A 14,197-nucleotide genomic window follows, 5' to 3' on the forward strand; every position below is an offset into this window, starting at 1 on the left:
TTAAAGATGAAAACCAACACCATCCTGTTCATTGTAACTCTAGAATTTTTAAAACAGCTAATTAATCCAGCTGTCTGTGCTGGGATTAAAGGAATGGGCTACCACTGTCCTGCTCAAATATTTTATCTTAGTTTCAACTTAGTTCAACTCTTAGAGATTTAAAAAAACAAGTTGGAACTGGAGTAATCTTTGAATTTACTTAAAACATTTTAAATCTCTTAACTGTCTTTTTAATACCAAACAGTAAAAATATTCTTCTTTATTTAAGAAGAAAACTTTAGTCTTATATGTTAGTTTGAACTGAATTGTCTGATGAACTATCACCTCTATTTATTTAGGAGATCCCTTTTGTTTAAATCAAATCTTTATCAATTTTGATGGTAACCATAGCTTTTCTTCTCCTGTGGAAGCAAAGGCAAAGCGTAAAAATATAGTCTGGTTTCCATTCAGGCTGATTTAATTCAGTTTTTTTCTCTTATCCCATGTCTCTGCAGATATTGTATCTTTCTCATTAGCATTTAAAAAATAAAGCACTGTGTAATCTATCTCTGGGGGCTCTATATTATCCCTCTCTGTTTATTAAACATATCTTTTAAAGTATAATTAGATCTTTCTATAACTGCATGTCCTGTAGGATTGTGTGGTATACCTGTAATATGGTTTATGTTGTAATATGCACAAAGTTGTTTCATTTTACTAGAGACATATGCTAGAGCATTGTCAGTCTTAATTTGTACAAGTATCCCCATAATAGCTATAACTTTTAATAAATATATAATTACTGAATCAGCTTTTCAGAACTTAAAGCAGTTGTCCATTAAAATCCTGAATATGTATCTGTGGAATGGTGCACATACTTCGATTTTCCAAACTCTATAAAATAAAACACATCCATTTGTCAAATAAAATTTCTTTGGGTACCTCTTGGGTTACCTTCCTGCAGGTAGTAGAGTTTGGTCATATAAAGAACAAGTAGGACATTGCCTTATAATTTCCTTGGCTTCATGCCAAGTGATAGAAAACACTTTCTTCAAACTTTTATGTGTTCTAACCTTGTCAGCTGTACATGACTTATTTGCCAATAATTTTTAGTATTTCACTTAAAACTTGCTATTACTTAGGTTTTGTTTTACTACTGATAAGCTGGGTTGGTTTTTGAGATTGTTTCATATGTTTTGCACCACCAATCTGATTGCATTCAGGCAAGCTGATGAAGAATTCCAGATTCTGGCAAACTCTTGGCGATACTCCAATGCATTTACCAACAGAATATTTTTTGCGATGGTGGATTTTGATGAAGGTTCTGATGTATTTCAAATGGTAAGATGTTTGCTTTCTTTTATGTAGGAATGTTGTATGGATAAAGCAAAATACATTTTTCTTGATTACAAGAAGTTAAATAGTGGGGGTGGAGGATGACTACTTGGTTAAGAACACTTGTTCCTCTTGTATAGAGGACTGGGGTTTGGACCCCAGCACCCACACTGTGCCTCACAACCACATAAAAACTCCAGTTCCAGGGAGTCTGACAACTTTTTTTTTTTAGCTTCCATAGGCACCAACCATACATGAAGTTCACATACATACATGTAAGCAAAACGTTCACATGTGTAAAATAAATCTAATTTTTTTTGAGACAAGGATTCACTGTGTATCCTTGGCTGTCTTGGACTTGCTTTGTAGACCAGGGTGTTCTCTAACTCACAGCGATCCGCCTGCCTCTGCCTCCCAAGTGCTGGGATTAAAGGCGTGCGCCACCACACTCAGCTAATCTGAAATATTTTTAAGATGTAAAATAAGACTGTTAATGTAAGAGCTAGAGTAGTAGTTAGTGAACTAAAACCAAAATTTGACTGATCAAAAAAGAGAATAACCAATGTGAACCTACTAGCATACAGACATTGGGTAGTCTGTGTGTGTGTTGTTTTTTCAAGACAGGGTTTCTCAGTGTAACAGCCTTGGCTATCCTGGAACAATGTAGACCAGGCTTCTCAAACTCATAGACATCCTCCTGCCTCTGCCTCCTTAGTGCTGGGATTAAAGGTGTAAACCACCATACCCGGCTACATTTACACTTAAGTTAGTTGTTGTGTGACATGGTCTGTGTGGCATAGGCTGGATACAAACTAACCATTCCTCTGTCCTCCATCTCCTAAGCATTGAGATTGCAGGTGTTCATCACCCTACCTGACAGTTTATAGGGTGTGTGTGTGTGTGTGTGTGTGTGTGTGTGTGTGTGTGTGTGTGTGTGTACACACCAAAGAGGAATTTGTTCAGTGCAGGAAGAACATGGTTAGTGACACCCGGGGAAAGATCAAGGCGTTTGTCTAATCATTGTCTCAGTTCTGGTTCATCAAGATGGTCAGCATAGCTTGATGAAACCATTCTGGCTTGCCTAAGATCCCCTCTGTTCCACAACGCAGCCTTAGCTTCGGCATAATTACCTTATTTGGGGGAAGGGATGTTCTTGTACTTCAAGGTTTCAGGTAGCCTTGTGTTTGAAAGCATGCTCCACAATTCTCCTTGGACAAATCTTTTCAGTTATGTAATTATGATCTTCATGTATATATGTAAAAAAGCCTAAAAGGCCTGCTTTTAATCATAGCACCCAGGAAGTGGAGATAGGAGGAATAGTGCAAATTCAAGGCTAGCCTGGATAACACAGCAAAACCCTGTATCAAAAAAAGGCCTAAAGTTTAAAATTATTTTTTGCCCTAAAGATTATTTGCTTGGTAACTTATGTTTCCATGAATTACTCTTTATTCAGCTAAACATGAATTCAGCTCCAACTTTCATCAACTTTCCTCCAAAAGGAAAACCTAAAAGGGCTGACACATACGAGTTGCAGGTACGAGGGTTTTCAGCTGAGCAGATTGCCAGGTGGATCGCAGACAGAACTGATGTCAACGTAAGTCTCCCTACTTTACAAAATCTTAATTGAACGACATAGCTGGTGTTGTCTTCATGTCACTAAGATGGAATAATTTGCCAGGTGTTTCATAATAGGATTTAATAGGATCATCGTGGTGAAGAGCAAAATTGTAAAATATGTTGTCTTGTCCTGTTGAGTTCAGACTAGAAGCCATTTTCCTGACCTTAGTGTGTGGGTTATCTAGCTGTACTTAGCAAACACCTCTTAATCTAAAAGGCATTGGGTTTTGATTAAGTGAAGTAATACTATGTCTATTACATGTCATTTCTAGAATATAGTTTAGACTGATTGGAGTAAAATGTGGGCATTTTTCCCTGAAAATATATTTTGACTGCTTTCATTTCATTATTATTAATTAGAAAGTAAACGTCATACTTTAAAATGTTTTTTATCTCCCGTTCTATTAGATTAGAGTGATTAGACCTCCAAATTATGCTGGACCTCTAATGTTGGGATTGCTTCTGGCTGTTATTGGTGGACTTGTGTATCTGCGAAGAAGCAATATGGAATTCCTCTTTAATAAAACTGGATGGGCTTTTGCTGCTTTAGTAAGTAAATTGAAGAAGAAAAGTTGATTGAAAAACCTAACAATCTATTTTCTTTTTTTTTTTTTACTTTTTAAATTTTTTATTTATACAAATTTAGCTTTTTTTACATCTTGACCTCAGTTTCCCCTCCTTCCTCTCCTCCCAGTCACCTCCCCTCCAACATGCCTTACCTCTCCCCTCTCCACATCTAGTCCTCCTCAGTTTCCCTTCAGAAAAGGGCCAGCCTCAATGGATAGCCTGTTGCCCTGGCATATCAAGTTGCATTAAGACTGTCCCCTCTTCTGTTAAGGCTAGATAGACAAGACAACCCAGTAGATTGGGAAATGTCCTGAAGGCAGGCAACAGAGTCAGAGACAGTCCCTGCTTCCACTCTTAGGAGTCCCACAAGAAGACCAAGCTACACAACTGTAACATTGTGCAGAGGGCCTAGGTCAGACCCAGGCAAGCTCCCAGATTGGCAGGTCAGTCTTTGTGAGCCTTGATGGGCCCAGGTTTAATCTGTGGGATTTTTTGTGTCTTTCACTTCTCTGGCTCCTACAATCCTTTCTCCCCCTCTTTGGTGGGATTCCTCAAGCTCTGCCTACTGTTTGGCTATGGGTTTCTGCATGTTTCCATCAGTTGCTGGGTGAAGCCTCTCTGATGATGATTATACTAGATGCTAATCTATGACTATAGTAGAATATCATTGGGAGTCCTTTCATTGACTTTTTCCTTTGCCATTCATGTTTGGTTCTGTTGTGGGTCTCTGGGCTATCCAGCCTATGGCTCCAGGCAGTGTCACGGGTAGGTTCCCTCTCATGGCATGGCCCTCAAACTGTGTCAGGCATTGGTTGGCCACTCCTACAATTTCTGTACCACCTTTACCCCAGCACATCTTGTCAGTAGGACAAGTTGTAGGTTGAAGATTTTATAGCTGGGTTGGTACCCCAATCCCTCCACTGAAAGTCATGCCTGATTACAGTAGATGGCTAGTTCAGGCTCCATATCCCCTATTTCTAGGAGTCCTAGCTTGGGTCACCCTCATTGATTGTTGGGAATTTCTATTGCCTTAGGTTTCCAGCTTGTCCAGAGATGCTGCTCTCCCATTTCAGTTGTCTCTCCCAATATTCTCTTCCTCCATCCTCCTCTACCTGATCCCTCCTACTCCCATCCCTGCCCCCTACCCAGTCCCCTCCTCCCCATCCACCCATGATGTCTATTCTATTTCCCCTTCACAGTGACGTTCCTGTGTCCCCCTTGAGCCTCCTTGTTACTTAGCTTCTCTGGGTCTCATGATTACCTTTTTTTGTTTGTTTGTTTGTTTGCTTGTTTGTTTTGTTTTTCGAGACAGGGTTTCTCTGTGTAGCCTTGGCTGTCCTGGACTCACTCTGTAGACCAGGCTGGCCTCGAACTCACAGAGATCCACCTGCCTCTGCCTCCCGAGTGCTGGGACTAAAGGTGTGCACCACCACTCCCGGCCTTAGGTTACATTTTCAGTACTCAAATTTTAAACTATTCTGTTTAGTTATAGTTTTAAAATCCTTTCAGAAATGATATTGAATTGTGATCCTAGTGGTAAAGTGGAGAGATATTGGCTCAGTGGTTAAGAGCGCTGTCTGTTCTTCCAGAGGTCCTGAGTTCAATTCCCAGCAACCACATGGTGGCTCACAACCATCTATAATGAGACCTGGTGCCCTCTTCTGGCTAGCAGGTGTACATGCAGGCAGAGCTCTCGTATACATAAATGAATAAAAATGTTTTTTAAAAAATCATTTACCTAGCTGGGCATGGTGGCACACGCCTTTAATCCCAGCACTCGGGAGGCAGAGGCAGGCGGATCTCTGTGAGTTCGAGGCCAGCCTGGACTACAAAAGCAAGTCTAGGACAGCCAAGGCTACACAGAGAAACCCTGTCTCGAAAAACCAAAAAAAAAAAAAAAAATCATTTACCTGAAAAAAAATCCATTTACCTGAATGGATAAGTATTTTCACGCTACTAATCTAAGCAGATGAGCTAGCTGAACCATGAGTATTCGTTATTTTTGTTTCCTAGTGTTTTGTACTTGCTATGACATCTGGTCAAATGTGGAATCATATAAGAGGACCACCATATGCTCATAAGAATCCCCATACAGGACAAGTGGTAAGAGATGATGGGAATTTGGGGGAATTTCTTTGCATTGTATACCAAAGTTAGTATAATGACCATTACCCTGTGATGCCAGTGCCAACATACACAGGAACTAGATACAGTTTTGACTAATCTATGTTAATGAGCTTCATTTATGATGAGAGCATACAGTGCTCCAAAGTGGGCCGTTATTTATTTCCATTTGTTGCGCTCTTTTGACTAGGATGGCTAAGAAAGAAAGTCTCAAACTAAATATAAGAATTAATCACGTAGTTGAGTATCTGTTGTTTTCTAGGCACTATGCTAGGTACTATCAGTGGTCCCTATTGTCATGTCTGCATTGTTTTATACACTTATATATTGTTTTCCTCATACATTTTGTTGGGAAATACATAGTATAAATACAAAGAAAGAATAAATAAATAAATAAATAATACAGAAATAGCTTTTAATAGCCAAAATAGGGTACATGTTTACATACAGCAAGTGAATTGATAATTTCATAAGGCTTAACATATATTTAAAGGTTAGGGCACTACAATTCAATGTATAATTTAAAGATTCCGTTCTGTCTTCCTCTTCCAGAATTATATCCATGGAAGCAGCCAGGCCCAGTTTGTAGCTGAAACCCACATTGTTCTTCTGTTCAGTATCCTTTTACAATAAGTCTTTATTGTTGCATTTTAAGTCACCTATTTTCTTACAATCTTGTATTCTCTGTACAGCATTTGGTTGGAGGCTGCTGCCCTCATGCCCTAATGCAGGCATAATATCCTTTGGAAGTTCTACTGTTTGTGTCTTCCTTCTTGACCCAATAAGTTAAAGATTAATAACAAACCTTAAATCTGACAAAGCCAAGTTGATTAGTGGAAGTGTACACATAATAGGAAGCATAGTATGTCTTTTTAACAAGGGAAAAATAAGAACTGTGAGGGTTTAGAAGAAATATAAGGTTTAGGAGATACTTAAAGTGAAACATTAGGCTGGGCAGTAATGGCATATGCCTTTAATCCCAGCACTTGGGAGGCAGAGTGAGTTCCAGAGCAGTCAGAGCTACATAGAGAAACCTGTCTCAAAGAAACCAAAAATTGAAAATATAAGCTGACAGGGGTGGTACACACCTTTAATCCCAGCACTTGGGAGGTAGAGGCAGGCAGATCTCTATGAGTTCGAGGCCAGCCTGGCCTACAGATCCTGTTCCAGCCAGAGCTATATAGATAAACCCGGTCTCTTGGAAAAAAAAATAGGTCAAGACAAAGTTTTACAGCCTTGGCTTTCCTGGACTGGCTTTGTAGACCAAGTTGGCCTCGAAACCACAGAGATCCAACTACCTCCTACTGCCTCCCTAGTGCTATATAAACCAGGCTGGCTTTGAACACAACTGGCCTGTCTCTGTCTCCCAAATGCTAGGATTAAATATATGTACCACCATGCCAGGTGCATGGGGCCAGTTGTTTGTTTGTTTGGGGTTTGTTTTTGTTGTTCTTGGTTTTGGTTTTTCAGACAGTTTTTTCTCTGTGTACCCTTGGCTACCCTGGACTCACTTTGTAAACCAGGCTGGCCTCGATTTTTTTCAGAGATCAGCTGGCCCCTGTGTCTCTGAGTGCTGGGATCACAGGTGTGTACCACCACCTTTGGGCCCTGTTTTTTGTTGTTATTGTTTTGTTTTATTTTATTTTGTTTTACTATGTATACAATGTTCTGCCTGCATGTGTGCCAGAAGAGGGCACCAGATCTCATTATAGATGGTTGTGACCCACCATGTGGTTGCTGGGAATTGAACTCAGGACCTCTGGAAAAGCAGACAGTGCTCTTAACCTCTGAGCCATCTTTCCAACCCCCATGTTTTTTTTTGTTTGTTTTGTTGTTGTTGTTGTTTTTTAGGACAAGAGTCTCGTGTAGCCCAGGCTAGCATTGCGACCATGCCCAGCTCAAGCGTGCTTTTTTTCTTTTTCTTTTTCTTTTTTTTTTTGGGGGGGGGGTTGGTTTTTTGAGACAAGGTTCTCTGTGTAGCATTGGCTGGACTTGCTTTGTAGACCAGGCTGGCCTCTAACTCACAGTAATCCACCTGCCTCTGCCTCCCAAGTGCTGGGATTAAAGGCATGTGCTGCCACGCCCGGCCAACTTTACTTTTTAATTAGATCTTTATAGTAAATAATATTGTATAGTATTTGTTTTGGTTACTGTTTTAAAATTAAGACTTGAAGTTTTATAAATTTATCTTAATTTTCTTCAAGAAAAACTGGGGATAGGAAAGTGGTATGTCTTTTGTGGCCACATGAATTTCTCCTTAAACAGTTTTTCTAAGATGGTGGGGTTACCTTGGGCATGGTGCTTTTGTGTGAAGCTGCTACCTCTGACATGGATATTGGGAAGAGAAGGAGTAAGTCATACGCCACAGTGTTCCAATTCTGCCTTTAACACAGAAAAAAGAATCTTCTCTAATCACTTTCCCTGTATAGGAAATTTGAAAAAGAAACGGAAGCTATTATAGGAAGAGGTTTCTATGTTATTCCACCAAGAACAACTAAAAATTTTAATCTATTTCTTCCCACTTTTTTGTTTGTTTGATTGTCTTTTATGTTCAGATAAGCTCTGCTATGTGGCCAAGCTGACTTTGAACTTTCAATTCTCCTGCTTCAGCCTCTTTGTTCATCATCCCTTTCCATTTGTAAGAACATCCTGTTTTTTGAGACAGGGTCTGTATAGCCTGGATCGCCTTCACACTGAGGCTGAACCTGAACTTATGATCCTCCAGTCCACCCTCCAAGTGCTAAAATTACAGATAGTGCCACTGTGTCTGCTTTGCTGGGGTCTGAACCCAGGAATTGGTGATAGGCAGGTACTTTACCAGCTGAGCCGCTTCTCCAGCCCCATTTGTAAAAACTGTGTATTTGGGGCTGGAGAGATGGCTCAGAGGTTAAGAGCACTGGCTGCTCTTCCAGAGGTCCTGAGTTCAAGTCCCAGCAACCACATGATGACTCACAACCATCTATACTGAGATCTGGTGCCCTTTTCTGGCGGGCAGGTGTACATGGAGGCAGAGCACTGTATACATAATAAGTAAATAATCTTTTTTAAAAAACTGTATATGTGGGAATCAGACTTGATGGTACTAGCCCATATTCCCATGCATTCAGGTGGGTGAGGGAAGAGGATCACAAGTTCAAGGCCTGACTGGGCTATAAATGAGGTGGAAACCAACAAGATCACAACCTAGTTAAGACTCTGTCTCAAAATGAAAAAGTAAAAAGGGAACTGGGCATATAAGTCTGTGGTATAGTACTTACCTAACATGTGCTAGGCTCTAGATTCAGTCCCCAATATCCCAAAACAAAACAACATGGAAAAAAAACGACGAACAGGCCTGGGGATTTAGCTTTATAGTAGACTGCTGGTCTTGAATGGGCAAGGTCACCAACAGTACAGAGAGAGAGCAAGCCAGGGCTTCACAAAGAAACCCTGTCCCAAAAATAAAAGAAAAAAATAAATACTTGAGATGCTAAAGTAAGAGTGATGCAAGTTTAAGGCCAGACTGGAGAACATAACAAGTTCCAGGCCAGACCCGGCTATATATTAAGACCCTGCTTTGAAACAAAACAAATAAAAAACTTAGGTAGGCAGAGGTAGCACACATCAGTAATTCCAAAACTTCAGAAGTGGAGACTGAAAGAATTACTGCAAGGTCTTGTACCCCTGGCACCTTTAGAACATTTACAGTTAGGTATGGTGGCACAAACTATAATCCCAGCACTCCAGAGGCTGAGACAAGAGGACTGCCACCTGTGCTATGTAGTAAGACCCTGCAGCTGGACTTTTACTACTTAGTGGGTTCTTCTTTCTCCCACACTTCTCCACTCCTTTTCTTCCTGACTTTCCTAACACTGAGAGGAAAAAAAGAGCCAGGCAGTGGTGGCACACACCTTTAATCCCAGCACTGGGGGGAGGAGGGGAGGCAGAGGCAGGCGGATCGCTGTGAGTTCAAGGCCAGCCTAGTCTACAGAGTGAGTCCAGGACAGCCAAGGCTACACAGAGAAACCCTGTCTCAAAAAGAAAAAAAAAAGGAAATGGAAAGAGATCCCTGAGTAAAGTCAGGAGTTTGAAAGAGGGCTACATTGGTAGACTATTCCCTGCTGATTAGGGAAGGGACATCAATATCCTTGGGGCAACCTTTGATCTCTGCCATCAGATATCTAATTACTTCCTGTTGTTTCTTCTTTACACATGACTACTTAACAGCAACCAACCAACAACCCTTCCTCCCTCAATTAGGGAGGAAGCATTTATATACACTCTGAAAAGTCCTCAGAGTTTCTTTTTTTTTTTTTCTTTTTTCTGGTTTTTTGAGACAGCATTTCTCTGTGTAGCCTTGACTATCCTGGATTCACTTTGTAGACCAGGCTGGCCTCGAACTCACAGCCATCCACTTGCCTCTGCCTACCAAGTGCTAGGATTAAAGGTGTGTGCCACCACTGCCTGGCTAAATCCTCAGAATTTCTTTTGTTTGTTTGTTTGTTTGTTTTGTTTTTCGAGACAGGGTCCCTCTGTGTAGCCTTAGCTGTCCTGGACTGCCTTTGTAGACCAGGCTGGCCTCGAACTCACAGAGATCGACCTGCCTCTGCCTCCCAAGAGCTGGAGTTAAAGGTATGCACCACCACCACCCGGCTTAGTCCTCAGAATTTCAAACCTCACACAATCCTAGAAACTATCTGCAACTGGCAAAATCACACCCCAGAAAGGGCATGAGGCCAGTCATAGTCAACTGCTTCAAAGTAGCCATATATCCCAACATTTGGGATTAAAAGGAAATCATACTCTTATATTTCTGTGGGTTTTTAAAGAATCTAAAAACCCTGTTTCAAAAAATGAAAAGGCTGTGCAATGTGACACTTGTAATTCAAGCACTTGGCAGGTGAAAGCAGAAGGATTAAGAATTAAGGCCATCTGTTGCTACATAGTTTGAGGCCACCTCAGGCCACATGAGACCCTGTCTCTAACAAATATTCACACATTTTTATTGTTGAAAAAGAAGCCTACCATGTAATTTGTTGTTAACATAGTTTCTGGAATTTTGTTAAAATGTTAAATCATTCATACCTAAATTTATTTTCTGTAAAAAGATGAATATATTAGATTTCTGATTTGAAAGACAACTTGCCAAGCATGGGTGGTACACACCTATAATCCAAGCACTCAGGAGGCAGGTGCATCTCTGAGTTTGAGTCCAGCTTGGTCTACAAAGCAAGCTCTAGGCCATTCTTCATAGTGTGACCTTGTCTCAAAAATAATAAAAACAAACCTTTTATTATAAGAACATATACATTAACCATTTAATACATAATACACTGATTTTTTTTATTTTCTAGATTTATTTTTAAGGTATTTTTACTATGTTTTTCTTTTGGGGTGTGTATGTATGTATATGAATACATGTAAACAAGGCATAACATGCATGTTGAGGTCAGAGGACAATTTGTAGGAGTTCCTTCTCTTCTCCTATGTGGATGCCAAAGTATCTTTTACTGATCTGATGTAATTGTTGTCTTGGATGCTTACTGCCTCTGTCTGCTAACCTAGGCCTACAATGCTTTCAGCCTCTCAGACTTACTGCTCAGTAAACTCACCCTTTCTAGCTCTTTCTGAACTCTTGTTGGCCTCAACTGTTCTGGTTCAAACTCCTCTCCAAGCTCACTGATTCAAACTGGCTTCTCTCGGCTTCTGGCTCCTCGTTCTCTGGTTCATTCTATCTTCACCTCTGTATAGCTTTCTCTCTCTCTATGTAACCTGTCTCTAAAACTGTCCCTGTAAAATTCTCTCCCCTCCTCTCCCTCTGCCTTTCCACTGCTCTCTTAAGTTCTGTCTTTCCTCCCTGTTCTCATTAGAGCTCAGCATATCCTATTCTGTCAAATCTTTCTCTGATTCGTCACTTTGTCTGCCTGTCAGACATCACTTTGAAATATGGGTGCTTCCTTGGACAAACTAACTTCACCTTCATTGTTTGGGATTAAAGGTGTATACTAAGGGGTGTCTGCATTACAGCAGGGTCATACAGACCTTGAAGGCTTTTAATGTGATCAAAGTAGCCATGTTACTGGATTAAATGCCTCTACAGGGCTGGAGACATGACTCAGTGATTTTAAGAGCATTGTCTACTCTTCCAGAGAGCCTGAGTTCACTTCCCAGCACCCACATGGTGGCTCACAGCCATCTGTACTGGGATGTGATGCCTCTTCTGGTATGCATGTGTACATGCAGATAGAGTACTCATACATAAAATAATGAACAAATCTTCAAAAATTTAAAGTAAAATTCATCTATATGTCAGCCTTGGCAGCAAGCACCTTTTCTTACTGAACCACCTTGCTGGCCCAATCATGATTTGTTCAGATTGCCCATTTCAATATTCCTCATTTTGAAAATGCCATCCAAATACAATCTGGTATGAATTTAAGTGGAAAGACACTGTGCCAGAATGTATTGAAATTGTCATACTTTCATCTAGTTCCCAGATTCTTCCTTTTTAAGGTAGTCTTACTGTGTAGCCCTGGCTGGCTTGGAATCTGCTATGTAGAGAGAACATCTGAACTCACCATGTAGCTCAGGGTGGATTTGAACTGCGCTCTAGACTCTACCCCTTGAGTACAAAGTTACATGTGTGCTCCACCACAGCTGGCCTTTTCTCTTCAGAATCTGTTTTTATAATGCTTAATTATACATATGTGTCTGTGAATATAGGTTTCCTTGGAGGCCAGAGGTATTGGATCCACTGGATCCATCCTAGAATTGGGGCTACAGGTACCTGTAAGCTTCCCACTGGGGGTGCTTGGAAATGAGTTTGTGTCCTATACAAGAGCAGTCCGTACTTGGAACTGCTGAGCCATCTCTCCAGCTTGATGCTTGGCCTTTTTTGCGTTTTGGAGTTGGCCGTATATAGGCCAAGCCAATCTCACACAATGTAGTCTAAACTGGCCTTGAACACTTGGTATTCCTACCTCTTCTTCCCAAGTGCTGTGATCACAGAAATAAGACTTTTAAAAAATTAAATTATTGAAGGCTGTGATGCTTTTAATTAATTTATCTTTTCAGACAGGGTCTTGCTCTGTAGCCCTGGCTAGCCTGGAACTTGCTTTGGAAACTGCCCTAACTTTATATTGGCTTCAGTCCTACTGCCTTTGCCTCATGAAGTCTGGGATTATAGGCATAAGTGTGATATATTTAAAGAAATGTATTGTTTTATATAATTGAATTGCACAGGTATATAAATAAACTGGTTCAATTGCATAGTACTAGCGTAAGTTTAAGAAGAATGCAAACTCTGCAAGGTTAAAAATGGAGCTGAGAGCTGGGTGGTGGTGACACACATATTTAATCCCAGCTCTCTGGGAGGCCGAGGGGGTGGATCTCTGAGAGTTTAAGGACAGCCAAGGCTACATCGGAAAGCCCTGTCTCAGAGCAGGGTAGGGGAGGAGATAGGAGTGACTCTCAGAGAAGCTCATACCTATGTTCTATGATGTGCCTTACTTTCTTCCAGGGCACCTCTCTTCCTCCTAACCCTTGTTGTCAGAATCTGTATTAAAACGATAAACTCCGTACCTGAAAATGCCGCTCAAACCTTTTGGAAAGCTGTTTCTTAGTAAATTTCCCTCTTTGGAAATGTACAGCCTGCATTGTCCTGGTGGTTCGTTAGGTACAACCTGATGGTTTTACTCTTTTTTTTTCTCACAGTGATGTGTGTGGCTGGAATTGGACTTGTTGTGTTATTCTTCAGCTGGATGCTCTCTATCTTTCGATCAAAATACCATGGCTATCCATACAGGTAATTCTTACTTTACCTGTACTTAAACTGATTAGAGTTAGTATTGTTTTATAATATTTTATTGCTTAGCTTTTTATTCCTTCGTTTTTAAATGTCTTCTGGCTTCTACTTTCCTTTATTTTGGTTTTGCAACAGGATCTCATATACCCCAGCTAGCCTTGAGCTCCTGACCCTCCTTTCTCTGTCACCCAAGTTCTGAGATTGCAGGCATACACTATCATACTCAAGCTTTTTGAGGTCATTGTACTTGAAGGTGTGTTTTCTGTGTTGGTATTGTTTTTGAGATAGGATCTCACTAGGTTTCTCTCACTGGTTTGTAACTCATTATGTAGACCAGACTGCCCTTAAACTTGGCAGCAGTGTTTTTACATCCCAAGTGCTGGGACTAGGGGCATGTACCTCTCCTGGCCTGGTTTGTATGGTCTCTCTCCCTCTTCCTCTTCCCCCTCTCCTTTGAGACATGGTCTCATTACATAAATGATACTGGACTCTTAACTCACAGAGCCTGCCTTTGCCCCCTAATGCTGGGATTAAAGGTGTACACTACCCAGCTGTCTGATGATTTCTTTTGTGGGATTGCAAGGAATTTCGTTTGTGGAGGGGTTGTTTTTGTTTAGTTTTTCAAGACAGGGTTGCTCTGTGTGGTCCTAATTGTCCTAGAACTCACTTTGTATACCAGGTTGTTGAACTCACAAAAGATCTGCTGGGAAGCTCTCTTGTGAGTTCGAGGCTAGCCAGGTCTGCAAAGTGAGTCCAAGAGAGTCAAGGCTACACAGAGAAACCCTGTCTCGA

General features: G+C 40.8%; 1 protein-coding gene across 2 annotated transcripts in view; it reads left to right on the top strand.

Annotated features, from left to right (window-relative positions):
- The window catches only part of MAGT1 (magnesium transporter 1), a 33,337-nt gene that overhangs the window by 16,235 nt on the left and 2,905 nt on the right, over positions 1–14,197 (top strand). For both annotated transcript variants that reach the window (XM_084790977.1, XM_084790978.1), the window contains exons 3-9: positions 1,203–1,320; positions 2,768–2,908; positions 3,340–3,480; positions 5,512–5,601; positions 6,175–6,238; positions 7,898–7,972; positions 13,315–13,405. In XM_084790977.1, coding sequence (XP_084647103.1) covers positions 1,203–1,320; positions 2,768–2,908; positions 3,340–3,480; positions 5,512–5,601; positions 6,175–6,238; positions 7,898–7,972; positions 13,315–13,405 — 720 coding nt within the window. The remainder of the gene's footprint in view (positions 1–1,202; positions 1,321–2,767; positions 2,909–3,339; positions 3,481–5,511; positions 5,602–6,174; positions 6,239–7,897; positions 7,973–13,314; positions 13,406–14,197) is intronic.

Source organism: Acomys minous, assembly GCF_964271855.1.
Source record: "Acomys minous genome assembly, chromosome: 7".
In the NCBI taxonomy this organism is placed as follows: Eukaryota; Metazoa; Chordata; class Mammalia; order Rodentia; family Muridae; genus Acomys; species Acomys minous.